Genomic DNA, 27,910 nt, shown 5'->3' on the forward strand with positions numbered 1-27,910 from the left:
TATAGTATTTTATTATCTGTGGTATTAGTTAGTCCCTTTTAACTTATTCTACATGAATTTCAAGCTCTTTATCCGCGCTATTATTTTAATAGAAGATTAAAATCAGAAAATTTCAGTTAAGTAGGTACTCTGTAAGCCACATACATATTGCTTACTGAATACCCTTCGCAAAATGTAAAATAGAAGAAGAAAAAAAATAAAATGTTATAAAATATATTGTATTTTGCTTAGGTACAACTTGAAATTATTTACATAGCAATTTTTATAATTAATTATTCTCATGGAGGTAAGTATATTAACGAGTTTTAAAGATTAATGTTAACTTGCTTAACAACTACGCTATCCATTGATGAAAACAGAATGAAAATCGGGGCAGTACTTCTAGCGTTTATCGCGAACAGACAAACAGACGTGGCGGAATACTTGTTTATAATATCATTATTTCATGACCATCAGGATGTGTTAGACGAACTGATCGCATTTCGAATCGAGACCAACTTGATGGAGATTATTGTCACCGGTAGCAAAGAATTCTCAGCGTGTGTGGTGCAACAAGTTGCTAAGAAAAGCAAAAAACGTGGCAAGAAATAGATTATCAATTAATAGAGGTATTATACAAATATTTCAAACTCAAATATATTTAATTCAACATTCAACTAGAATTTATTGAGGAGAAATTTTGATCGTCATAGGTAATTTAATATATTCAATAATATATTCATAGTCATCGGAAACCTGTTTAGATACGGCAATAATTCTGAATATCATCTATACTTAATATTATAAAGCTGAAGACTTTATTTGTTTGTACGCGCTAATCTCAGGAACTACTGGTCCGATTTGAAAAATTATTGCGGTGTTAGATATCCCATTATTGAGGAAGGCTATATTATATCATCACGCTGTGACCAACAGGAGCTGGGCACTGCGTGTAAAACCGCGCGGCGGGGCACGGCTAATATAATATAGTACCGTATATCCTATCTTCTATATTATTCAAGTACCTACCTATTTATAAGAAACATCTTGAAACAGATTAAATTTTAATAGGATGGATAACTTAATTAAAAGTTTTCAACTTCTTACAGGTAGACCGTTAAATATTAATTAAAATGAAAATAATTTCCAACTTATTAAAGAATTTTCAAGACGAATGGCTCGTTCGAACGGTGAGAACTTGACAAGTTGTTCATAACTACCTATAATATTAATTATTATTTACATCAATCTTACTTTCTCCTTAGTATTTAGACCAATATAAGATAGAATAAGCACAGTCTATGGATCGATTTTGAACAGTTACCTAGCTACATGATTCCTAACCGACTCGCTAAATTGTTGAACATTGCGCGTTTTTATTTTTAAAAGAGCGGGAAACCACGGCATTCAGCTATTACGTCACAAAATGACCAAAAAGGTTAAATTATTTCCAGACGGCCTCTTTAAATGAAATAAACCCTATAGTCGACAGGATCATGGAGGACGAATCAGTAGAGGGTGTGGTCATGACAAATCAAGAGGGTGAGCTATAAATCTACGCACAAAAATTCAGATATAACGTTTTTGTTGGAATTTAATTAGTTTATTTTTGGTTACTCCTGATTTAAGACATTAGGTACACATTTAGAATAGAATGTATCATATCGAATTGTGTATTAGATGCTAAATAGAAAAACTATACACATACATTATTCCTTAGATTGCTTGTTTTTCCAATAATTGGTGCTGTTTAGCTTATTTCTATATTTTTAAAAATAAATAAGTAAGAACATTTTTAATTTAATTAATGATACGCTTCACTCTTGCTACACCATTACTTTTTGCTGTAAAGAAAATGGCGCTACAAATAAAAATATTTTTGTGGGTAATTGATAATAATAAGTTAAAGATCAAGGTTGACACATACGTAGCGCCTACTTCACATCGTATAACTTACAAATAAATTTCAAATTAACGTTATCTGAGTCCAAATTATAGTAAAGACGGGAAATTGATGACTTTAAATAATTAATGTAGGTAGATAAGAAAATACACGCCATACACACGTAGGTATCTTTTTCGTGTAGACTGTAGATAATATTTTTACGTTGAAGCATGGGGTATGTAATAGTTGAATGCGGTAATAGGGTACATAATGATAATACATATTATTATGTAGTTATATCTATGCTTTAATACATATTATTAATAAAGCTGAAGAGTTTGTTTGTTTGAACGTGCTAATGTCAGGAACTACTGGTCCGATTTGAAAAATTTATTCGGTGTAGAATTCGAGAAAGGCTATAGGCATCATCACGCTAAGACCTTTTGAATTTGGGTAAAGCTAGTCATTTATATGAATCCTTTTTGCAGGAGAACCAGTTCTAACAAATATAAATTTAATGAATGCAACTAACTACGGCATTGCTATGCGTCGTCTGGGTATTATGACACAAACCGCCATCAAAGAGCTGGTAAATTCATTTAAATATAAGTTTTAGGTATACTATGTAAATATTTACCTTATAATAAGAAATATTGTTACCTACGTAAATAATCTAATCATAATCCTATAAAGAAATCTATGGTAAAAATCTAAGGTAAAAATGAATTAAGTAGGTAAATAAATGAATTAAATGTAAATTTATTTTATTCACAGGATCCATTCGATGAAGTTCTCATATTGAGGCTAAATACCAAGAAAATAGAAATAATGACGGCTCCACACAAAGAATTCAGCATTACGGTTATGCAGCATTCAAGGATAAAATCAAAACAAAAGAAAAATGGATAGACTAATTACCTATTGTGCTAATAAGTTATTTTAATCTATAGTTTTATTAATGTTAAACGATTTTTAATATTTTAAATATAAATAAAGATCTTCATAGAACTTTTAGTCCAACAAATAAATAAATAAATAAATCATTTATTCCACTTAAAACATTTTACAAATTAGAGCGACCCAGGCTCCTAAGATAGTAAGAACTGTTTTTCAGGAGCCTGTGTCTTCCATTTACAGTTACACGACACGAAAAAAAATAACATTAAACATTTTTCGTTATTAATTTTTTTACCTATTTCAATAATTTTATACAGTATAAAATTATTAATTACTTCAAAAACTAATTTCGATTGATTTGATTAGTCCAAGAACATACAAACCAAAGGCACCCAACGGTACAGATAACTAGCACATAATTTAACAATATGAATTAAGTACATCTATAGAATATTATTTTTTTTTTTTCATCTATAGAATATTATTATAAAACAAAAGTCTTATTACTGATTTATATTTTTCCATTTAATTTTTTTAACAATTATTCTATCACTAGCGGTCTGCCCCGACTTCTCCCATGCCCCGTGGTACATACTTTTACGTTTTCTCTTCCAAAGAACCATCCTCGTACATCAAGAAATATTATAAAAAAGCGTTTACGAAATTAGTAACTACCTATATACCTACTAGGTATACTAGCCTGGAGTTTTGAATTTAGCATTTGGCTTTAGAGCATCTGTACCACAGAACTGTACTAACTGTGACTTATCTGTGACAGTTGAATTTCTGTGGCTGTCACCAATTATTTAATTGAAATATCGATTCTGGCAACACCATTTGTATGGTGGCGTCCGCGTCCAAATTGTCGAATGGTCATTGGTTTGGTCATTGGATTTGACAACGCGTGTGTTTGTTATTCCAAGCTATATTCTCTATTGAAGAGTATATTAATTAAAACTAAGCATATTTTTACAATCAAGTAAAATGGGTGACAAGTACGATAAGAATGGCAGTGATTTCAAAAGGAATTCAAATCAAGGCCCTCAAGGAGATGATCACGAACACGAACAAGATGGCGAAGATACTTCAAAACTAAATGAAAAAGCCGGCGAATATATGCGAGAATTGTTAAGTGAGAAAATAAAACTTAACAATTCTAAATTCCCTGTTTCAGCCAGACTTATTGACCAAGGTTTGTCCTATTGTATAATACGTAAATTCAACTCTGCGGCATTTTCGTATCAAATCGCTTCATTTCTTTAAACATTATTATTTTAAGTGCAATAAACTGTAAACGTATCATTAAATTAATGTATCTCTAGATTGTAGTACTACGAAAACAGCTTTCATTATTATGTAATAAATATTTTTTAGTTGTAATGCTGTAGGTCATTGCACTTCACCTAACTGTAATTATATAGAACTTTTTGTATTCTTATTATGTCCACGTGGTATTTACGGTTATTTAGTTAAATCACATACAAATGATATTAAACAATCTTAAGAAATACCACTTAGTGAAGTTATTTAATCTTCCAATTCTAATTATTATTTCTGTGTGTATTTTTTTTCATGGAAATATTGTTGATAACACATTTAAATATCATAACACCACTCAATTCCTAAAACAAACAATCATGTTATCTATATTAAAATGATCTAATTATAAAGATAAGAATAACTCAACTCCATGATACATTATCTACTAACAGTACACTTCTTTCACAGAAGTAACGAAGGTTCAAGCTGCCGGAAGAATCCCGAACAGAGATACCAAGTATCTCGATGTCTTCCGTGAGAAACCCATCAAGGTTACAGTCAAAGTGCTGGTGCCTATCAAGGAACATCCAAAGGTAATATTTCTTGGTTCATAATTTACTAGCTTTCCGTGCACACCTTTGTTTGCTTTGTATAAAAATTTACAAATTATTTTTATACTAAAACCTTTCTCTTGAATCTCTATACCTATTAAATAAAACTGCATAATAATCTGTTGTAAATTTTAAAAAATCTAAGTATACAGATATTAGGAATGATTGGGAAGCGGCTTTGCTTTTTGTTACAACAATATGTACAACTAGATTACTAATATGAAGTCTTCATAATTCAGAGTTATCAAGAATGACCCAAATTTTCTTTATTGCATTAAATAATATTCAGAATAACATTTAGTTCCGAAATTTAATGAAAATCTTGATATATAAGAAATACATAAAGAATTATTTTGTTGTAGTTCAATTTTGTGGGTAAACTCCTTGGACCTAAGGGAAATACAATGAAACAATTACAAGAAGAGACCATGTGCAAAATGGCTATTCTAGGCAGAGGATCCATGAGGGACAGGTAATAAACACATATTATTAAAACTTACTACTTATTAATAAAACACTTGTGTTACATGCAGCTATCAGAAACCATATATTTTTGGCATTACTCCAAAATTGGAAAAAAAAACAAAGATAACATTTCTTAGAGAACTTTTTGTTTTCCAGTCTTCTAATCAAATAGTACATTATTCCAAGTTTCATAACGCACTAACCACTGTACTAAACCGATGGTTCCTATATAAGTGTAGAATTATTCAGTAGGCGGTTTGCGATGCAGCACTCGTGCGGTCTAAGTAGACCACACGAGTGCTCATTTTAACCCCACTATGTCAAATTCGTTTAGTGTAAACGAATGTAGAGCATTATGTCGTTATTCTTAGTGCATTCGAAAAGATTCTATGCAATGTTCTAATAATTCTAATACTGAACAACCCTGAATACGAGTTTTCGTTCACACTAAAAGATCACGAAAGAATGCTCTTGCTCTAGCTCCATGTTCGTTTAGTCTAAACGCACTGTTACATGTAAGCAAGAAGTAAGAAAAAAATTGGTTGTTTGTAAAGTACGTTTACAATCGAGATGTTTACGTGATAACGTATTATTGTTGGCAGCGTTCGAGATGAGACGGGAGATCGGTCCGTCTCTCTCTCGTTATACCTGCGATCGCGCTCGTGAGGTTTTGGTGTGACACAAGTTTCTGAACATGTCACCCGACTAAAACGATTTTAAAAACGTTATCACGTTAATAATAATTTTCACAGGCAAAAAGAGGAAGAGCTCCGCAACTCGCTTGAACCGAAATACGCGCATCTAACTGATGAATTACATGTAGAGATATCAGCACTAGCCCCTCCCGCGGAAGCGCACGCTAGAATCGCGTACGCATTAGCCGAAGTTAAGAAATATTTACTGCCGGACTCACATGATATGATGCGGCACAATCAAATGAGGGACATGATTGATAGAGGTAAGTTTATATTGTTGGTCTTGAGTATGTGTCATTTTTTAAGAAATGTATGTAATAGGAATGTTGTAGTCGCAGCCTTATGACAGACACTGCTGGCTATGTAAATTCCTGAAGGAATTGTTAATAATATAATAATATTTTAGGATAGAAGATTTCCCTCCTAATAAGATGCTTTTTTAACATTTTGGTTTTTTACCCTTCATGCATATTCACTTTAGTTATTTATAATACACAAACATTTACATGATTCACACTTAAACCATAATTAAATTTAAAATTTGGTACAAAGCAAGTTCCTAATTATTGTTTGTGCCAAAATTTTTGAATCACTTGTGTTTGCATGAGCAAATAAAGTGGTAGGTAAACTAAATAACCTGATATTTGAAAATAACATGTTTACACATGCATGTTGTTAAAATACACTAATGCAGAAAACAGTAAAAAGAATATCCAAACCTACAGATTTGCAATTCATTATACATTATAATTACACAGTACTAATACAGAAAAGTAGGCTTGAAAAATCATTGCATTTAACCCATTGAGCCCCGAACGGCCCGATCGGACCACTACACAATAGATTTTCTATTGTGTCTGTGATTCCGGGGCCTGAGTTATTAATCTCAATTTAATACTGCACAGGATATGTTGTTAACATTTTGCAAATTATTAACAGTTAAATCACTGTTTTTTTTTTATGATTAGAGATGATTATATTAATTCTGACTCACACAACATGATATCATGTCCTCATGAATAATTTAAAATTTTATAGGTATATTTTTTTACTTTCGACTTTTATGGCATATCTGCTAAATTAACGTTTTAATGTTTCTACTATACATGTTCATTTCTTGATTACACAACCAGTAGAAAATAAAATTAATATTGTTAATTACAAACCATAAAAGTGCAATGCCTATTCCACAACTATTATAGTCCAACAAGATAAGAGACATAATTATTAAACATGGAAAAGCTTAACCCACTCATAAACAAGAAAAACAATCCATTCAAACTTACATAAGCAACTCAATTATCAACCCTCAACTAACGTCCCAAGTCTAATATTCGCTTCTCCAAGCACCATGGGATAGAAAAGGCATGATTCACGCTAAACCATGCCATTGCCGGAAAATAAATGAATCAATCCATACAAATTTCAACGCCGTTCCCCATCAGAAACACGATCAGGCATAAATCACTTCATACAAAAAGTATATGATTATACTTTTTGTATGTGTAAAATTAAGCGTAAATCAGCCTTAACACGGCCTGTTTGTCATCAGATACAGCAAGTAGAGCCCCCCTGCTACAATTGCCGGGCTACAATAAGGCAATTGTTTACAATGCGTGCACGGTCACAAAACGATCACTATCCTATCAAGATCCTGTGCAAGGTTCGGTTTGTGCTTTATTGAAAACGACATACACAGTACTCGATTGCGTGAATATGTATTTAATGAACTTCGCAATGGGCAGCGTTGGCCCAACAAATGATCGTTGATAGACATCATGAATGCCTCTACTTGCCCAACACTGCACATTGTGAAGAATGCCCATTATAAGTTTTGATACTGTTTATTTTAATAATATGGTTTCGATCGACGCAAAAGCTGTTTTTTTTTATTCGTTTACTCAGTGTTAGTCAAAATAAATGTAAATATTCTAGTCATCTCACGCAGTCGGGTAGTAATCATTTATAACATTGAGTGGTTTTAAATACATAACATGACTAACATTTTTTGAAATTTTAGTAAACAACTTGACAAATTAATGTGACACTGAGCACTACAAAAAAAATGAAATCACACTTGTTTTAACGGCGTACTTTTACTGCGACTTCAGATAAAAACAAAAGAATCCGCAATTATTAATTTTTTTTTCATAATAGACTTCTTAAATCTGATAATAAACTAAACCAGTTAACTAGAGGGATAATATAATTAGTATATTAAGTGCTGTAGTGTAAATTGTGAACAGCCAATGTCGTCCACGTAACAGGTACACACGTAGTGAAACGAATTTCAAAACCCGATATGTAATTTACAACTTAAAAAATGTGACACACAACTATAAAATTGCAAAACGCTCCTTAGAATGCATTTCCACCAATACACATTCTTCGCTAAACATCCTCGCACATTATTGGTACAAAAGCACCCTAATAATTGCCGTAGAAAAGAAGACACATTTTCGTTTCTTGTTCACCAGCGCTCCAGACACAATTAAACTTTATTTTCCTAATTAACGAGCGCATACTTTTTTTTTCGAACCAATCATTTATCCCAGCAGCCACTTTGACATGACGTGTGCTCGGCACACACGCTTTTTCCGTTTATTTATTTTTTCCAACCAGCCAGCACTCTTTTGTCGCGCCATTATAATTGAAGTGAAACTTCTTTATCGGGGTTGGAAAAAAATTTGTGTAACATTTTTCCGTTACACGCCATCTTTTTCTTATACCACGCGTGATTCGACGTATTTCTGTCAAGTTGCATATAGTAAATTATTTATTGAAAAATAAGGTCATAAAGAAGTTTCACTTCTTACGTGTGTACACTAGTACACGCACACATCATTTTTTTTTCGTTTTTCCAACCAGCCGGCACTACCATGCCTTTATTTTTTTTTCGTTTCCAGGAGCTCCCCCACCGCCGATGCCGCGTCCTGCACCGCCGCGCATGCCGCCCGCGCGGCCGATGCAACCGGCCAAGTCGAAGGTGTTCAGTATACTAGATAGGGCGCGTTCCGCTATGGAGACGAGCTCGTATGGGTACGACGATCCCTATGGGATGCCTGAGCCGCCGGTATGTTATTGAACAGTGTATATTTTGTGAGGGATTGGTTAATAACGGTAAATTGAATTATATATGAAAATAGTGAGTTACCTAATTTGCGATTTGTATAAATAAATTGTTTGTAAGCTCGTGATACAAATACATGCAAAAAGTTTAGATCGATTGGTACATTTAGTACATTAACAGACAACATTCAACAAAGATTTGAACCGAAACTGAAAACTTTTAGTTCAGTGTTAATATCAAATGCCTGAATAATTTATTTATAGCACAAATTTTAATTGATATAGGTAAATTATTTGTGTCTTTATTTTATTTCATTGTTTTATAAAGGCAAGGCCACCTCGCGCGGCTGAACCGGACTACTACTACGAGCGCAACGCACCTGACCGTTACTATGAGGAGGAGTACTATAAGGTATGTAGCGTTGACTTATACTTTTTCGGTGCAGTGCTTGAAGTATTCACTTCAGAAAATGTAAAATTAATATTTTCTAGTGTTTGATTTTACGCGAGTATTACACTACTAGCTTTCCGCCCGCGGCTTCGCCCGCGTTTTCAGAGAAAAACCCGTTCCCGTAGGATTTCCGGGATAAAACCTATCCTATGTCCTTTCTCTGGTATCAAAATATTTCTATACCAAATTTCATGCAAATTGGTTCAGTAGTTCGGGCGTGATTGAGTAACAGACAGACACACAGAGTTACTTTCGCATTTATAATATTAGTATGGATATTATTTTCCCCAGACTGTCTGTCTCCCCGTGACCACGCTCGCTGTAAAGTGTTCGAAACGTCGGGAAAATGATATAATGAATAAATCGCGTTTAAAATCCGTTAAAAAGTCTTTAATTTGTAAATGTATAATACTCGCGTAAAATCAAACACTAGAAAATATTAATTTTACATTTTCTGAAGTGAATACTTCAAGCACTGCACCGAAAAAATATAAGTCAATACTTATACTACTAAGTTAGTAATACTTATCTTCACCAGGAGGAGCCCCGCGAGTACAAGAACTCGTCGCGCGAGGTCGGCACGCGGCGGCCGGGCCCCGGGCCCACGCCCGCGCGCCACTTCCCGCGCCCCGCGCCCTACCAGCGCCCCAAGTAGTGCGTACGTGCCGTGTGACAACACTGTAGTATATTCCTAGTAGTGTCCGACCGAACTTTCGGTTTCGGTTTCGGTTTCGGCCGAGTTTCGGCCAAAAATCAAGTTTCGGCCGCAGTTTCGGTTTCGGCCAAAATCGGCCGAAACTTTTGCCGAAACCGAAACTTATTTCGCAAGTTCAGTGAACTAAGTTCACACACCTCACACACGTTCACGCTCGCCTAACTTCGTTTTCCTCGGCAACGCTTTGACGGACGCTGGTTGGTTGACACTTGACCCACGCTGGTAGAAACAATTTTTGATCTATGTTGAGATTGGAACTGGGTGTAATAGTAATTAATAATTATTATTTTTATATAAGAGGTACCTAAAAGAGACTGATTATTCTTCTAAGTACAAGTACCAATCCAAAGTATTAAAGTATTTAAAGTTAACAGTAACAATTACTGATTTGATTTAGATGACTGATTTTACTGAGAACTTAATTTGAAAAAATAATAAAAAATTGAAATTGTTATTATTAAGTAATAGTTAATAATAATTAATATTGTAAAAATATTATTTTTTATTTTATATTAAACTAGCTTTCCACCCGCGGCTTCGCCCGCGTTTTTCAAAGAAAAACCCGTTCCCGTAGGATTTCCGGGATAAAACCTATCCTATGTCCTTTCTCGGGTATCAAAATATCTCTATACCAAATTTCATGCAAATTGGTTCAGTAGTTAAGGCGTGATTGAGTAACAGACAGACAGACAGAGTTACTTTCGCATTTATAATATTAGTATGGATAAATGATTAAGCGCGTCACACACGGTGAAGATACTATGATATTTTATGTTAAGATTCCCGAAATTTTGTATCAGTGTTTCGAGTCATTTGTAACAGGATGGCGGTTTTACAGGGGTCTTAGTACGCAATGACAAAAAGAAAAATGATGGTCAGAACGCTGATACCGGATACCTTAAGATACTACCGTGTGTGACGCGCTTTACTGTGTTTTCATTTCATGCCCTAATAAAGGCAAAATAATAGTGGTTAGGGAGCCAGGTGCAAATTTGGTTAACTATTTCCTCTCAAGAGATAATTCGTCAGACGCATGAGAGTATAGTATTATAAAGCCTCGTGAACGTCAGCTGGCGCTCGGTTGGGGGGGTGAGCGGTTGTAGCCTCCCACGCACATAGGAAAAAAAATACATTCATTCATTCATTTCCTCTCAGCTAAAAATTTGTCAAATTGTAGCTAACCCAATATCTCAACGAAAAAAAATAGTCAGCTGGTTACAACATGGTGTATTATACGTCAGCTGGTGTCTCGAACATGAAAGTTAAATTTAAAGAAAAATTTATTTTCCGTTATTTCCTCTCAAACAAAAATTTACCTGATGATAGCTTATATGTAACTGTGGATAAATATATATGTCAGCTGGCTGTATCTTGGTGGAAAAACCGTCAGCTGATACGGGAGGCTACAACCGCTCTTCCCCCCAACCGAGCTCCAGCTGACGTTCACGAGGCTTCATAATACTATACTTTGATGCATTTTACTAATTACCGCTTGAGAGGAACTTGGTCATAAAATCTGCTGCTGGCTCCCGGACCATAGGTAACATGCACCAAAGTTCAGTATTTTTAGAAATTTCATACTTGACCACGTGAGTTTCGGTTTCGGTTTCGGCCGAAACTGAAGCCACGGCCGAACATTCGGTTTCGGTTTCGGTTTCGGCCTGGAAACCAGTTTCGGTCGGACACTAATTCCTAGGGCAGGCGGAAATTCGTACAATGACACGAAGTATTATGTTATCATCAAAATAAAACGAGGTATCGCTCTTCATACACTACTTTATCGTTTACGCAGCGTACCGCTTTTCATGGTACAAGGTGAGGTGAGCGACGCGGTCGTTCAGAGGTAACAAACTTGTTTTGACATGTCTGGATGCGGTGCGGATTATATTACTAAAAGTAAATAATTCACTAATTTCATAAGATGTTACTAAAATATTTATTATTATTTTTATAATAAAACACTTAGAAGTTAGAACCTAAGAGCAGAAGTGGTCTAACATTTTTTTTGTTGTAAATTGTGTCATACCTACAGCTAACTGCAAAGTAAGTTAGATATAATCAAGTCAAAGTCAAAGTGTTATGTAATGTAGGTTACTGAAAGAAAGGTTTTCACTTTCACCCTTTAATAATGTTCTCAGGTTACACAAAGGTCGGTTACCCCTGTTAGGTCATTGTACGAATTTCCGCCTGCCCTAGGAACATACTATACACAATTACACTCAAAAATTAGTGTGCACATAATATTCATCTCTAGACATTACTCACTAATTGACCAGTACATAATGTAAGTACATATAACACACTAGAATACACATAAGTAGAGTGACGAACGTGACATGTGAAAAAGCACCTATACACTACATAAGCAAAACAGTACATAAAAATTTGTGTCACGCCAGTCTTGACATATTTTTTTTATTTTTATTTTGCTGTTCTTTATTATCTGTGTTTCATTTCAAACAATTTAATGCTTATTTTGCTCATGTAAAAAATAGCCGGTGTATAATTTAATAATAAAATATTTACAGGCCTATTCTAAAGAAACGCTCACACTAAAAATGCCGAATGAAAAATGCAACTCGCTACAATAAAGGAAATAATATGAACCACATAAAAAGAAGACAAATACAAAGGCAAAAATCGTGTGATAACAAAATTGCAGTTTACACAAAAATTATAAAATCAAAGCTAACCAAACTATTAATTGACCATGAAGAATACTTTTTCAAAGTGACTAAGTAATGTATTTTTAACTCTTTTTATCATTATCAATAGCGCATGACGCATTTATAATTATTAATAAAAAAAAGTAGACTTAAATCGTTCAATATTGAACAAAAATATTTTAAATGTAATCGTAAAAGTATAGTTAAAACGTAATTTCAACATGTTTTGATGATAAAATAAAAACATGATCACAATTAAGACAAATCATAATATTATGATAGACATTGCATTATTTTGAAACATGTTGAATAAAACCTAGATGTAATAATGATTCTTGTGTGGAACTTAATAAATAAATACTCTAAAATATGAAATATATGGATTTTTAATATTAATTTGGAACCTAATTTTCCCTATTATATCAAATATGTATACGTAAAAAGCTAATAATTTTTAAACATTGATTGAAATTTTAAAGAATTCGTAATATTGCATCATGATGAATAAACCAAGAATAGAAATTTTAAATGCTTTTTATAAAATATTTTATATAGAGAATTAAATACTTAGTCTAGATAACTGGTATAGAAATTAATCATTCAACAAATAGTACCTACCTAATGAAAATGTTCTATTTCAAATAATATGAAGAAAGAAATGTTATGTCCTGAGATGCAAAACAATTTTTATACTCTTTCAAATATAATTTATATTTCTTATAAATATATATTTCTTATAAATTATATTCTTCAACCAAAGAAACAATACTATATAATAGAATATAATAGAATTATAAATTTCTCATTTTTACATGAAAAAAACAATGCCCTTTGATCTTTCAAATGTAAGCTTTCGTTACAAGAACATAGAGGCAATGACAAACTTAAATATAAAAAGAAGATAAAAAATCATATAAAAATGAAAAGTAACTTTACTTTACAGCAGCTCCAATGGGTTCATCTTAATTTCAAATAATTTATATTTACCCTAATAATGCAGTGAAAAAGGTAAGTGACGCATATTTTTTTTAGATCATCAGTATAATTACTTGTTTCCTCAATAAAAAACATACAAAAACGATTGCCTTCTTATTTTTCTTTCCTGAGAATCATTTGCTTCTATGCGTTACAGTTACAGGGCCTCTATTTCCGACACTTCTATGGTAGGTATCGTACTTGTAATAGAGTGCGCGCCACGAAAGTCCCGAGTTCCATTTGCGAATTGCGCATTGCTCCTTAAATAATGTTGCCAATATTATCAGTTGAGAAAATAGCTGTCAAAAGGGTTATTGAAATTCCCGTTTTATTGTTTGTGATGAGTATCAATATTAGGTATTCTTGTTTATTTCAAGCAAAAGTATATAAATTAAAGAGGACAACAGCATTATTCTTTTATATATAAAGCTTTTCTATCAGATTTTAGCACCCATAGTCTTAATTTGTAATTGGTGTGTCTAGGCACATTTAAATGTTACAATATAATGTCGCTGCATTACAGTCCAATCTCGAGTAATATTTTCACAGTATTACAATGTATAGATATTGTAATACTTTGAATATTTTTTTGTAGGGTTCGGAGTTCAGACCAATGGAAGGATGGCAACTCGTGACCTTTTGCTACAATAAGGTGGACAGCTACCTGTCAAATTTTTAATAGCCTAGCCAGGGGACTTCTTTCATGGCGACAACTATTATTGCGAAGTTTGAGTTTAATGTTTATACAGGGTGTCCCACTATTGGTATACTAAGCGCGAAGGGACTTGTAGTTTTGCATACACTGATCACGTAAAAAATACTTAAACAACAAAATTACATCAAAAAATGTTGGCTAAATTTTTTCTGAAAATCCATGTTTTCTTCTCTAGCTTCGCGCAGCCGGCATATACCGCTTCGCTAATGTGAGTATTTTGACTATGAAAACATAATCTTAAACGATAGCTCACGTGCGGGTGGCAAAGTTGGGCGGGTTGCTTGTTATGGGTGTACACATAGTTTTAAGAATTCATCTATTTGAAAAAAAAGAGCGTCTGGAATTTTATAAGTATTTTTTACGAACTCAGCGTATGCAGAACTATAACCTCCTTTGAGCTTAGTATACCAACAGTGGGACACCCTGTATAATAAAAATTTTATCAAAATTAACATCAAGTACAAGAAGCAATACACATAAGCTTCTTGATCAAGTAACATGATAGCATGCAAAAACCACTGAACGGATTTGAATGAACAAAGTTTTGGCTACTTGTTACCCCAACTTGAATACAAAATAGAATAAAACAAACTGTATTTAAGTATATAATATTTAATAAATACATGCTTATCCAACAAAAAAATTAAGCTTAAATATTATTTTACTTTAAATAGGCTGCATTTTGAGTGATTAATACATTTTTTTCAATTATGAAATACAATTTTGTAAACTATTGTTTGGTGCAAACCTCATTTAACGAAAACAATTTAATGACTAATTGTCTAATCTCAATATCAATATTTTTGAACAAACCTATTTATTGCTAAGTTTACCATATTTTGAATTAACTTTTAATTATTGCATCTATACAGACAGATAATTAATGACCTGCTAAAGAAACTGATTATAAAGCGTCTGTCATAAGTTATATAAACTAAAACTTTTTCTTATATCCTAGTAAATTAATGTAGACTAGTCTGATGTATTCTGTATTACAATGAGAATGAACTCCCGATCTGGAGCGATGAGTATCTCATGCCTTCGGCTTCTGACTCTGAGAAACGTCAACTCATTGGTGGAATCCTGGAATGAAAAATGAATGCATAAAGTTTATAAAACGTGAGTCTAATTACGAATATGTATGGATGTAGATTTGTTGCTCTTTTACACAAAACTGATCAGAACCACTGTACGGATTTTGCTGATACTAGTACATAGTATACTTGTCAGTATTGTAGCTTACTATGTAGTTTTGTTTTTTTCTACACAACCATTACAACTAGTAATTAATATAGTACACAGTACACAACATGAGTATGTTTTGGATGTAAATAAAAATGTACAAAAGCTATGAAAAAGGTAAAACACTTCAGTTGCTGTTAAAAAAATATAATTATCATTTATAATAAAGATCTGAGTTATTACAAAGTTACCATAGAGATTGGATATGGCAAAAATTGGAAGCTAATTTTTTATTACTAGACTGATAGACTTATTTTAAGAGACATTACTTCATAAGGGTACAAATGGATGGATTTTATTAAAAATATGCAAAAAAATGCACTCTTAGAACATAATATATCTTACATATGGATAAAAACGTATACAATATGTTGCTTCTAACAATATAATTATAAGTACAATTTTAAAGCAATAATGAAAGTGAAAGTTAGTATAACATAAGAGAATGCATAAAAAACTATTAGTTATTATCCAATAAATAAGTAGTGTGTGACTTCAGAGCATCATTGTTTGACTTTATTTCAATTTATATACCTTTATAAAAATGAAATTAACAAGTATTTATGTACATGAAGAATGCTAATATGAAACATAAGTTTTGCACTTTCTATCAACTACTAGCAACTCAGCCTGGATGGACATTTTTGTAATTTTTTATCCTAATCCAGGTGTAGACAAATCAAATACATATCATAAAAATACATTCAATCTTAATATATATAAATCTCGTGTCACAATGTTTGTCCTCAATGGACTCCTAAACCACTTAACCGATTATAATAAAATTCGCACACCATGTGCAGTTCGATCCAACTTGAGAGATAGGATAGTTTAAACATGTAGGTACCACGGACGAAGCTGGGGCGGACCACTAGTATTTTTTATATAATAAAAGTATACGACAATGAAGTTGCCAAAAGAATTGTAAAGTATTGTCTTATTTGTAACCTATATTGATCTCTAATTGATTATCCATATCTTATATTTTACTTTAATTCTATCCATTTTTTAATATCATATGGGTTAAATCAATGTAACAAAGAATCTAAAGTTTAAGACTGATGTTTGTAAACATTGATAGACCTGTATGTGTAAATAATTTGTAAATGAAAATGTTAAAATTATTGATCAGTTACCATCTCACGGACGACATTCCTTGCTTTTTCAGTAAGTTGACCAATTAAACCAGCGTACAACACAGATGTGGCATTATCTAAAGAACTCTTGATTGGAATTCCTGTAAGAAAAGTTTGTACTCGATAAACGATAATCTTTTTAAAATGAAACTACGTACATGCTATAAAAAAGTTAAATTCACTATGGAAACAAGTAAAAATTGATCAAACCTTCGTGGTTTACGATGACGACACCCATAACACCCTTATGGGCTTGGATTCGTTTGATAGTTTCTTCAACTTCTGTCGCCTGTAACAGTAAACACAATTAACTTACGGTTCAAGTGAAATATCACGAAAATTAAAACACTATCATACCATGCTTCAGTGTTTATTTGCAACTGTTTTCTTATTTATTTAAAACTATGTTCGACAGAAACTCTCACTTCGTACGATTCACATTAATTGATAGTTCCTGACTTCATGACAATTGACATTTTCATGAGTTCATCGTTGACATTGACATTTATAACTAACCATAAATAAAAAGCTCCGCAATAAAAATTGTAAAAAAGCTTCCTGAAACAATCGTGTTCGCTGTGTGTTCGCTCAACATAATACTGTATTAAAATACCATGTTAGGTATTTTAAATATGTACTTACTCTGTGATTACATATTTAATATACCTAGAAAAAACTGCTCTCCTGAAAGAAACTGCTCTTATCACAAACAAACACGAATCTCAAGCAGTCAAGCTTCAAGGCAAATTTATGCACATACGCGTGTTCACTTTTCACCTCGCTACTTATTATATATATCGTTCTGTGTTTGTATATTGTTTTTACTGTTAAAATAACAAATATTAAAGTTTAAATTGCACCATCAAGATAAATGTTGAATACATAAAAAAAAATACATACATAAAAGCTACAATTAACATTAATTACAACTATTTGGGTAAAATTTCTTGTAACATCGTAAAATTAGGTACTTATTAAAATTAAAATTTATTTTCTTTTCTGTGAATTGATATGTATCTGTGCATATTATGTTAAATTAAATGACAGATTATATCATTTCTTTGACATTTCTGAATAGCGGAAGGATTTGTACTAATTTCGTGTTTTTCGCAGCCAATATTCGCTTTTAGCGATGGCGAATTATTGTATTGATAAATAAGAATATAAAATAATTAATTTATGCTTTAATATAAATGTAAGATTGGTTAAAATGCGCTTATTTTGATAGAAAAATGAACGATAGCGCAGCTGAATGCTCAGAAACTCTAGATCCTCGAGTACAGGTAAAGTAATCAATAAATATATTAATACGTGAACAATACAAATTAACTTTTCCCACGCTTAATATAATATTTTATAAGGCATGAGTACCTGTTATATTTATAGCTTAATTACTACATCTCTTATAGAAGCGGCTCTTATAAAATTTTCCACTAAGATTCCTATAGAATTACAAAATTAATTACGATAATAAAATCACTAATTAATGATATAATTTTTTATCAATTGCAGATTGAATTGGAAAGATTAAATACAGCTACTGATGAAATAAATCGGCTTGAAGTAGAGCTCGATGAAGCTCGACTCGCTTTCCGGCGGCTTTTGGCTGAGGGACACTTACGAATACAACAACTGACTAAGAAACTAGGCACCAGTGTGCACAAAGCACGGCCTTATTATGAAGCTAGATTTAGAGCTAACATTGTAAGTAAAAGTTAGAAAATAATTATCAAAATTTAGTACATATTAGAATTATTACTATAAAACAGTGACCTGCACTGATTATTTTATAAAAGAAAATATTGTTTTTATTAGAAGAAATTTTTTAATAGGATTGTAAAACCAATTTTGTTCCCAGCATATTATAATTAGCAATTTAAACTTATTTGTTTACCCTTTTTCTGCCATCAAAATAATGATTTTAGTATTTTAATAAATTGAAATCATAAGTCACTCCTCTTAGTGAATATATATTTAGGAATATTTCAGAAGTGAATACAGAAAATTATTCTTCTATCGTAGCCATAATAAAAGAAATAACTTCACACAAAACTACCTACCAATGTAAATTAACTTGACAGACAACCCAAGAGCTGCACACAGCGAACCTCGCCTATGACAAAGCAAATAGTGCCCATTCAGCAGCAAGGGAAATGGTATATCTTGCGGAGCAGGGCCTCGCGCGGCTCGCTGACGGCTCTGGCGGGCTCACGCTGGACCCGGCCTGGCAAGAGATGCTTAATCATGCGACGCATAGAGTTAATCAGGTATAATATTAAACTTATTATAGAGGTTTGTAAAAATTTGTTGTAAAGTTTTTAGCTAATCTGTTATACCATCTCAAAAAGTCGGCAACGCATCTGCAGAAGCAACTGTAGGTGAATATTCGTCATTTCGTGGTAGTTTCCATTATGCTGCTTCAAAGTGCTGGAATAATTTACCTCCCCCTTTACGAAATCTTTCTTCAGTGCCATGTTTTAAAAAACGTCTGAGGTTTTTGTTGCTCCAGCATCAGAAGCAATTACCGATAGGAGTTCGGCCCGTCGCCACATATTTGAGCCATTGATCATTTTAAGGTATTTTATTGTGTATTTATATAATATCTAACACTCTCCCACTGTTCGCAAAATAAAATTAAGGTGCACATTATATTTTTTCTCTACCTATGCTACATAAACACAATTTCATAATTATATGTATCATTTAATACTGAATCATTGCATCTGTACAGTCACGTGGTCTCCTCTGAAAATCAGTGCAGCAATACATTTTAAGTAATGGTTGCTGCTTTGCTGACGGGGAGTCCTTTTTGCCTCCATTACTATCTTTTTTTTTTTCTGTTTTGTGTATTAATTACTAAGAGTTACATGGTGGCAAATAAAACGCTTTCTATTTCTATTTCTATTTCTATTTCTAATATGGGCGGTGGACTCACTTACGATCAGGCGCTCCACAAGGCCATTTGCCCACCATTTGCATTTATCTAAACAGGCATTGTTATAACTTCTTTAAAATTAAAAATAAATTTATTATCATAACTACACTACTCAAACTAGTGTCTTAATTGTGCCACAAACGTTTTTCGATCACCTTACTAACTTTTTACCTACAATTATTTATAGTTTTCTCTGCTTTCTTGAAATAGGTTGTCAATTTCTGTTATTTTTCCTTTAACAAACTAAATAAATATAAATTTATAAAGAATAGAAAAAATTCGATCACGAGGCGGGGCTCGAACCCGCATCCTTTCGCGCTATTCCGGGGCGGATGCCTAACCAACTCAGCCACTCGTGACCCGCTAGAGCAATCGAATTTATTCTATTCTTTCAGTTTTATGTGTCTGAAGGGACACACCGCGCGCTATTCTTTATAAATTTATATTTATAAAGCATTTGAATGCCATAAAACCAAAAATATAAATTAAACTAAATACATATTCAAACACGCGTTCCGCTTTCCAGGCGGAAGCGGACCGCACTGCGGCTGCGGTGACGCAACGCACTAAAGCGGCGTCGCACCGCGCGGCCGCTGCGTTGGTGCAGCAACTGCAGAATAGCCTCAAACGACATATTACTAAGTCCAGGTGAGCGAGTGAGGTTACATTTTAAATAAATAAAAAAAAAGAAATTGAATATGAAATGTAAAAGGTACTTTGTTGTACTTGGTTTGAATTAGTTATTAGGAATAATTTTATTTTGAAGTTTGAGGTTTGAGTTAGTAGGAATAATTTTATTTTGAAGATAAAATGTATACTTACACATTTAACATGTTAAAACAGTGACAGAATATTTGATACCGGTCCAGTAGTTCCTGACATTAGCCTGAAAAAACCAACATACTCATTAGCCTTATATTATTACTATTTAGATTAAATTCAGTTAAAATCTGGCCCTTTATACCACTGTATGTGTGCGTCAACGCATAAATAAATAGTACGCACACACACATGCTTGAATTGTTACTTCTCTCTTTGTAATTGCCTTCACTACTTTATTAGCTCGACACACAAGTTAATATTAAGGACGCTGTCACAAATCTGCGTTACTCAAATTTAGGTATCTAACGACGTAACTTTGTTCGCGGCAATATCACGCTCACGTAAACATAGCGCATTCCATTTTATAGACCATCTTCATACTTGATATTATTTTTAATTTTTGATATTATGTATTTTTATTGAAATTGATTCCAGAAGATTACTGGGAACTTTAAAAATTCATTTTGTTACTTTTATTAGTAGGTACGATCCTAATAAGTATGTTAGTATATTCAAACAACTTAAAAAAGTGTGACTATTTTACATCATTATTTCATTGAATAATAATCTATGAATTGTATACAATATCAAAGCTTTTTAAGAAATGTAGAATTATTATCATACATATGATGTTACCGGCACTGTATTAAATCCGGCATTGTATACAATTCTTAGTAAATGTATGTTATTCCGAAAAATAGTCGGAATGAAATAAATTATAGGTATTCGTCACATAACACATTACCTAGAATACTCTTAAATCTGAACTTTTCCTACGTAGTAAACACATTTGCAAGTGTGGGTGGTTTTTGGGGTAGCTATTAACCAATATGAGGTCAAAACTAAAATCCAAGATGGCGCCGACGAAAATTTTACATCTTTTCGTCATGGGTGTCATTTTCAAGGTTTTGGAGTAGCTCTTAACAAATATGAGGTCAAAACTAAAATCCAAGATGGCGCCGACGGAAATTTGACTTTTTTCGTGATGGGTGTCATTTTCATGGTTTTTGGGGTAGCTATTAACGAATATGAGGTTAAAACCAAAATCCAAGATGGCGCCGACGAAAATTTGACTTTTTTCGTGATGGGTGTCATTTTCATGGTTTTTGGGGTAGCTATTAACGAATATGAGGTTAAAACCAAAATCCAAGATGGCGCCGACGAAAATTTGACATCTTTTCGTCATAGGTGTAATTTTCTTAATAATAAAGAAGTAAACTAAAATAAAATAACAAAGATGTTAACGTTTTTGTTATTCTATTTAAGCACGCTGTTTCTTTTTCCGTACAAAAAATCTAAGAGATATTGCAAAAAATTGATCATCCATCCAATTTATGACCGCGCCAACCGATGCTTATCCTCGATATTTTTATTTGTTGCTATTGGTAGCGGTAAAGGAAATAACCTCATCTCTCAAAATTTTAACTGTTTACCTATCACGTTTCATGAGATACCTGGTGACAGATAAAAACACGAAATCTTAGTAATGAGGTCCTGTCATTTTACATTTACAATTTTATATTTATTCTATGCTAATACTAATATTATGAAGCTGAAGTATCTATTTTAAAAAAATAATTTTCAGTTTGTATTAGTAAGTAGGTACAATAAAACAAACAAAACATTTTCTAATTATGTAATTTCCGATATTATTAATAATTACAATAAATCTTGGCTCCACAGTGAGCTATGAGAATATGGGGTGGGTTCAGTATTTTAGATGAAAGTAAGTAAAATAAAAATTAAATCATAAAAATCTCTATATATCATTTTTATATAAGACATGATGCAAAAATACACCAACAGTTGTACTGCTATTGAACTTTTGCTTAATTTTTGTCAGTCAACGGTCTATTGCATTTATGTGAGTTATGGTCCCTTAAATCCAAAAACCATGAAAATGACACCCATGACGAAAAGATGTAAAATTTTCGTCGGCGCCATCTTGGATTTTAGTTTTGACCTCATATTAGTTAATAGCTACCCCAAAAACCATGAAAATGACACCCATGACGAAAAGATGTCAAATTTTCACCGGCGCCATCTTGGATTTTAGTTCTGACCTCATATTGCGTAATATCCACCCCAAAAATCATGAAAATGACACCCATCACGGAAAGATGTAAAATTTTCGTCGGCGCCATCTTGGATTTTATTTTTGACCTCATATTGGTTAATAGCTACCCCAAAAACCATGAAAATGACACCCATGACGAAAAGATGTAAAATTTTCGTCGGCGCCATCTTGGATTTTAGTTTTGACCTCATATTAGTTAATAGCTACCCCAAAAACCATGAAAATGACACCCATGACGAAAAGATGTCAAATTTTCACCGGCGCCATCTTGGATTTTAGTTCTGACCTCATATTGCGTAATATCCACCCCAAAAACCATGAAAATGACACCCATGACGAAAAGATGTAAAATTTTCGTCGGCGCCATCTTGGATTTTAGTTTTGACCTCATATTAGTTAATAGCTACCCCAAAAACCATGAAAATGACACCCATGACGAAAAGATGTCAAATTTTTCGTCGGCGCCATCTTGGATTTTAATTTTGACCTCATATTGGTTAATAGCTACCCCAAAAACCATGAAAATGACACCCATGACGAAAAGATGGCAAATTTTCGTCGGCGCCATTTTGGATTTAAGTTTTGTCAAATTGCTTTACCCCACCAATCCGTTCAACAACCCATAAAAAAAGAGGATCTCAGTCAACATAATTTTTAAAACATAATTTTAAATTACAAATAATTGGAATATGAAACTTATACAGTTTACTCTTATAAAGTATCAAATATTTCAAATCACGAAAACGGCAGTATACGCACAATAATCTTTTTCTAATTCGTTTTTATTTTTGGGACGAGGAGCGATACACCCGTCCTTCCAAGAGCGCTTCTGAGCGCGGTCTGACGACCCGCGAGAGCAAAATGTATGAAGAAATCGACAAGTATTTTTAATTTAGCTAATAATTGAAATAAAATTTTGATTTAGATACAAAAAAATTATCACAATCTATAAAGGACTATATATCCCTCAATAATTTATAGGTAAGAAGATAGATTAGGCTTTTAATTTTCTTAAAAGTGTACCGGTTTAGACCCCATTTTTTTGCATTTTATGCCATCATTGTGCTGGGAAAATCGTATTTCAGCGACAATTTTGTATGACGTCGTACAATTTTTATAAGATTATCGTAGAACTGAATATATTATCTTTAAATTAAGATATTACTTTGTTCTCACGTGTAAGTGCTTTGAGTTAAAATTGTACCGTAAAATAGCGGTTTTTGCTAAAAATCTGTTATAGCACCCTTAATACAAAAATGTATAGATTGTCTAATCTAAAAATGAACGCCCCTCCACTGTGTTTACGCTCACATTCAAAGTACGTGTATAGACGCAATACACACAAATTGGTCTGCCTCATTGGTCGTTCAGTCCTCCAGTCCCGTCCATGCCCGAACGACAGGACCAGTTGGCCAACTAGTGCATAAATGACGCGATGCACGACAGAACGGACGTGTCATTCCGTACATAGCGCGCTCTCCCCGCCATACAATGTCAATTGAGAAAATCAGTGCGCGAGTGTCAAAGTTTGCAGTAGAATTGACGCGCGCACACATATAAAGTGGTTCAATAATTATTTGTCCTCACACATTGAAACAATTAAGTTTAGTGGAGGGGCGTTCATTTTTAGATTAGACAATCTCTACTACATTTCTTGTAGTTAAGCTTAGCACTAACGATTTCTGTAGTTCAAATTATTATGCTTGATTAGTTTGCACAGAGTAATGTATCTTCCACAGGCCGCACGCAGCCGTCCGAAAGAGCATTCTAATATTTGGTACAAAATTTTTGTTCATTTATCTATGTTCTTTGCTTATGCATGTTACAAATAAATATTTTACGAGGATTTTTCGTTATGATATTGAGAAATGAGAACATCACAATATATTATGTCGTTTTGTTGTATCATTTTAAAGATAATTGGTAATTGAAATATGAAAAAAATTTTTTCAAAAGCTGCTATATTTGACAACTCATGGTAATTTTTGTACAAAAAAGGAACATTTTGTAAATAAAAGTATATTTTTAACGAAAAATCCATGTATTCCAATAGTGCACGTACACGCACACATGCTAAAATGTACTCTTTGTATTCCAATAAAAAAACTCCTTTATTTTCGTCTCTTCTCTGTGTTTCTATTTGTTGTGAATTAGTTTAAAAAAAAATATATTTTCTAAATCCGATGTGTATTGTAAATAAAATATATTATTAACAAAGGTTTGGGATATAGCTAATTAACAAATTAATACCTATGTGTTTTTAATACGCCAAAGACAATTTGGATAAATTATATGAAAAAAAAGAATATTCAGCATTATCAAAATTGTCTTTGGCCGCTTGCAATATGGTCCCTCGAGTTCAAAATGTCTTACAGGCCGTATTTCGAAGAAAAAGCTCGTATCAACGCCGCGTTAGAAGCGCAAAAGGCTCGAATTCAAACATTAGAGGAACAAGTTACTGATGCTAAGCAGAAATATTCGTCTGCGCTGCGAAATCTCGAGAGAATATCTGATGAAATACACAGACATCGTTCTAGACGACAGTCTACTAGGAATGGTGAGCTTTATTTGATTTATATGTAAGTTAAAATTTATTTGATAAAATGTAACGTATTGTTATTGTCTTTCGCATTCTTTATCGAAAATTAAAATTCATTAAATTAATGATCTTCTTACATATCTAACAGAGATTCCTGTAGATATACATTGATAATTTTTTTTGTCATTTGAATGTTATTTTTTTCTTATACATATTTTTGAATAATATGTAGTTTATGAAACCGAATTATAACAATGCTTTAACCTTTTTTTATCAATCTAATACGGAATAGAAAAGATCACAAGGCAAGGAATCATACACATATATCAAGTTAACATCTTGTTGTTCAATAAATTTCCTATATTTTACAGACATAGATCAATCAACAATAACAGACACGGCAAGCGAGTCGAACGCAAGCGAGAATCTCGAAGAGGTGTGTTCGAATAACGATGAAAACGTAAGGGAATGGCTGCGGAAAGTGGACAGACCCGACCCGGATACATGGACGGAAATCGACCTCGATTATTCTAGCCCGGAAGAGGTATTTTGAAAATGTTATAAATATTGACTATAAAGAATTTTATTTTTTATTTGTAATTTGTCTGTGAGAAAAGTTTTAGTTACGAATTTTTCTATAATGGACAACGGTGTACCTATTACATAATTGATGGATTTTTTATATCACAAGAATTTAGTATATTAAATATCAAAGCTAAAAGTTCTAACTACTATATAGATACAGACTACACAGTTTCCTGCCGGCTCTTCTAGCTGAAATAGCTTTTCGTATCAAATAATGTATTTAGACAATTCAAAATTGCTTCTTATTTCGTCTATAATAAAATCTTATGCCTGAAGGAATAACTATGTTTTTAAAGTGAAACTTTTATTACATCGTCACAAACTTTTTGGTCTGTGTAGCGCATGTCGCGTGACGGTCGGCTGCCGAGTAGGTATAAAGCAGTGTTCGGAACAAGTTTCACTTTTACCGTGGTTTCATAAAACCACAATATTTTTTGTATTTTTTTACTTTTTCTCCATAGATAAGTTTCGAAAAGTGTTCCCTCCGACCGCGTTCAAGTCCCGACAAGTCGCCGCCAAGTCCGATGGAGTCTAAAGTATCGGCCGCTTCACCTAGACGCATTATTCGAGTTAGCGATCGTACCGCTTGTCTAAGAGCTGAACTGGAGAGGGGACGGCGACAGAGCTTGGACACCCTGCTGCACGATACGGGAGAGAAAGTGAAGGAGATGTTCCAGGGTGAGTGCGAACTTGTGGCGCCCGGTGTACACGCTAACTATAAGATGTATATAGTGCTAGACGGAGAGGGAAGGCGACAGAGCCGGGATATTTAGCTGCGTTTTTTGTCCTTTATCCAAGAAAATATAACCCCTGTGTATATCGTCACAATTAAATGTTTTACAATTATTATACTATAGATAATAGAAAAATAGACATACCTTAACTTTTTTATACTTTTCACAATATCTTTTTCTAGCACTGACTTCTAATAAACGGTGTGACAATGAAATACTTTATTAAGCCACTAACAAAACACGATCCTACAAAATATACACCAAAAACTTTTTTACCTGAATATTAAATGTACCTGTTCTTCCAGGATTATCACTGTTTGGTGAGAGGCGTGGCTCGGGCCCGGGCTCCGCCCCGCGCACTCCGCGCAGGGCTTCGCCCCGTTCTCGCCGCTCCCCCGCACCCTCTGGCGCGTCTTCCGCGTCTGATGAAATATACTCTGATACTGATAGTCTTGCAAGGTAAACTAAACGACTTAAAAGCATTTTTCATTTAAAAAATCATAAAAAATTGGCGTAGGGAAACATTTTCCCTAGTAAATTTCCTATTATGAAACATGTTTAAAGATGTGAAAGCCAATTTTAAATAGTCCTATGTCAATGTATTTTCGATGTACTTTTTTTTATATACTGAGAAAACATTCAAAAAGATAATAGTACTGATTTCCTAAAACTTGCCCCTCATTATAAATTATTTTTCGTACAAAAACTATAAAAATCCCTTTATTTATTTATTTTATTTATCTTTTCAGTGTGGAAATGCTAACAGACGACCAAATAGCGTCGCTAATGTTGGACGCCCAATTGGAAGCGGTTTGTGAAAAATTAGCGGGCGTGGCCCGAGCGCCTCGTTCACCGCATTCACCTGAATCGCGATTATAAACCTTATTCTTTAGTGAATACAGTCGAAAATGCAACACATTATTGTAGTACATCGCGATTATAAACCTTATCACTTACACAATACAGTCTTAAGTTCAGTATACAGTCGTTAATACGATGCATTATTATACTACTTCAATCGCGATGGTAAACCTTATTACATAGACAATACGGTCGTAAGTTCATTATTGTTCTAAATGAGTCGCGATAATAAACCTTACTCCATAGACAATACAGTCCTTAATAGGGTACATCATTATACTGTACTATCAAAATCGCGATTATGAATAAACCCTATTCCATAGGAAATACAGTCGTAAATAAAATAATTGATTGGTGTGAAGGATTTCCACAACTAAATCATTAAGCTCAATTTAACGAGTACAATGGAGATTTAATTTAGCATAAAACCTAACAGCCTTAAATTTAATCTCATAAATATAATTTTAATGCGCTTTGTAAACTTTAAAAATATCAGTGACGTCATTAAAACTGGAAAAATAACATCTGTCTGAAATAATACATAAATACGTAAAACTAATTCATATTTTTAAGGTACGTGAATTTTACTTATGCGA

At 33.1% G+C, this 27,910-nt stretch overlaps 4 protein-coding genes across 6 annotated transcripts; 3 read left to right on the forward strand and 1 right to left on the reverse strand.

Moving 5' to 3' along the window:
- Positions 1 to 1,112: 1,112 nt before the first annotated feature.
- LOC149897572 (dynein light chain roadblock-type 1-like) lies at positions 1,113 to 2,773 on the forward strand. The gene is made up of 4 exons (XM_090116133.1): positions 1,113 to 1,169; positions 1,434 to 1,521; positions 2,353 to 2,453; positions 2,639 to 2,773. Exons 1-4 carry the CDS (start codon positions 1,113 to 1,115, stop codon positions 2,771 to 2,773), a joined length of 381 nt encoding a protein of 126 aa, XP_089972259.1.
- Positions 2,774 to 3,619: 846 nt separating this feature from the next.
- On the forward strand, positions 3,620 to 13,068 carry LOC149897573 (KH domain-containing, RNA-binding, signal transduction-associated protein 2-like). 3 transcript variants are annotated; one of them, XM_090116148.1, is made up of 9 exons: positions 3,620 to 3,953; positions 4,490 to 4,614; positions 4,995 to 5,104; positions 5,850 to 6,055; positions 7,345 to 7,455; positions 8,699 to 8,865; positions 9,190 to 9,273; positions 9,851 to 9,970; positions 12,556 to 13,068. In XM_090116148.1, the coding sequence occupies exons 1-8, from the start codon at positions 3,746 to 3,748 to the stop codon at positions 9,965 to 9,967; spliced, it is 1,128 nt and encodes a 375-aa protein (XP_089972274.1). In that variant the 5' UTR covers positions 3,620 to 3,745; the 3' UTR covers positions 9,968 to 9,970; positions 12,556 to 13,068. The 3 variants fall into 3 exon arrangements, with proteins under 3 accessions (XP_089972274.1, XP_089972275.1, XP_089972276.1); XM_090116149.1 differs by having other exon boundaries at positions 9,851 to 9,966; XM_090116150.1 differs by lacking the exon at positions 7,345 to 7,455 and having other exon boundaries at positions 3,621 to 3,953.
- A 1,911-nt stretch (positions 13,069 to 14,979) lies between these two features.
- LOC149897574 (dynein light chain roadblock-type 2-like) lies at positions 14,980 to 17,203 on the reverse strand. Its single transcript, XM_090116267.1, has 4 exons — positions 17,119 to 17,203; positions 16,972 to 17,050; positions 16,762 to 16,862; positions 14,980 to 15,466 (listed from the first exon to the last, which is right to left on the reverse strand). The coding sequence occupies exons 1-4, from the start codon at positions 17,119 to 17,121 to the stop codon at positions 15,356 to 15,358; spliced, it is 294 nt and encodes a 97-aa protein (XP_089972393.1). The 5' UTR covers positions 17,122 to 17,203; the 3' UTR covers positions 14,980 to 15,355.
- Positions 17,204 to 17,845: 642 nt separating this feature from the next.
- Positions 17,846 to 27,661, forward strand: LOC149897575 (uncharacterized). The gene is made up of 9 exons (XM_090116410.1): positions 17,846 to 18,044; positions 18,274 to 18,465; positions 18,843 to 19,028; positions 20,223 to 20,344; positions 24,971 to 25,152; positions 25,506 to 25,678; positions 26,181 to 26,397; positions 26,759 to 26,912; positions 27,203 to 27,661. The coding sequence occupies exons 1-9, from the start codon at positions 17,994 to 17,996 to the stop codon at positions 27,330 to 27,332; spliced, it is 1,407 nt and encodes a 468-aa protein (XP_089972536.1). The 5' UTR covers positions 17,846 to 17,993; the 3' UTR covers positions 27,333 to 27,661.
- Positions 27,662 to 27,910: the final 249 nt, after the last annotated feature.

Source organism: Colias eurytheme, chromosome 25 (genome assembly GCF_061535395.1).
Source record: "Colias eurytheme isolate Ceu_HAF_F1 chromosome 25, ilColEury1 Martin Lab GWU primary, whole genome shotgun sequence".
Lineage (NCBI taxonomy): Eukaryota > Metazoa > Arthropoda > Insecta > Lepidoptera > Pieridae > Colias > Colias eurytheme.

What these genes read in the sequence shown, in the direction of transcription:
- LOC149897574 (XM_090116267.1), bottom strand. An exon ending in CGTCATCGTAAACCACGAAG is followed by an intron (nt 16,863 to 16,971) that starts GTTTGATCAATT and finishes CTTTTCTTACAG; the next exon opens with GAATTCCAATCAAGAGTTCT. An exon ending in GGAATGTCGTCCGTGAGATG is followed by an intron (nt 15,467 to 16,761) that starts GTAACTGATCAA and finishes TTTTCATTCCAG; the next exon opens with GATTCCACCAATGAGTTGAC.
- LOC149897573 (XM_090116148.1), top strand. Translation starts at nt 3,746, where the DNA reads ATGGGTGACAAGTACGATAAGAATGGCAGTGATTTCAAAAGGAATTCA. An exon ending in CTATCAAGATCCTGTGCAAG is followed by an intron (nt 7,456 to 8,698) that starts GTTCGGTTTGTG and finishes TTTCGTTTCCAG; the next exon opens with GAGCTCCCCCACCGCCGATG. An exon ending in ATGAGGAGGAGTACTATAAG is followed by an intron (nt 9,274 to 9,850) that starts GTATGTAGCGTT and finishes TATCTTCACCAG; the next exon opens with GAGGAGCCCCGCGAGTACAA.
- LOC149897575 (XM_090116410.1), top strand. Translation starts at nt 17,994, where the DNA reads ATGAACGATAGCGCAGCTGAATGCTCAGAAACTCTAGATCCTCGAGTA. An exon ending in CTCTAGATCCTCGAGTACAG is followed by an intron (nt 18,045 to 18,273) that starts GTAAAGTAATCA and finishes TATCAATTGCAG; the next exon opens with ATTGAATTGGAAAGATTAAA. An exon ending in GATACTGATAGTCTTGCAAG is followed by an intron (nt 26,913 to 27,202) that starts GTAAACTAAACG and finishes TTATCTTTTCAG; the next exon opens with TGTGGAAATGCTAACAGACG.
- LOC149897572 (XM_090116133.1), top strand. Translation starts at nt 1,113, where the DNA reads ATGAAAATAATTTCCAACTTATTAAAGAATTTTCAAGACGAATGGCTC. An exon ending in ACGAATGGCTCGTTCGAACG is followed by an intron (nt 1,170 to 1,433) that starts GTGAGAACTTGA and finishes AATTATTTCCAG; the next exon opens with ACGGCCTCTTTAAATGAAAT. An exon ending in AAACCGCCATCAAAGAGCTG is followed by an intron (nt 2,454 to 2,638) that starts GTAAATTCATTT and finishes TTTTATTCACAG; the next exon opens with GATCCATTCGATGAAGTTCT.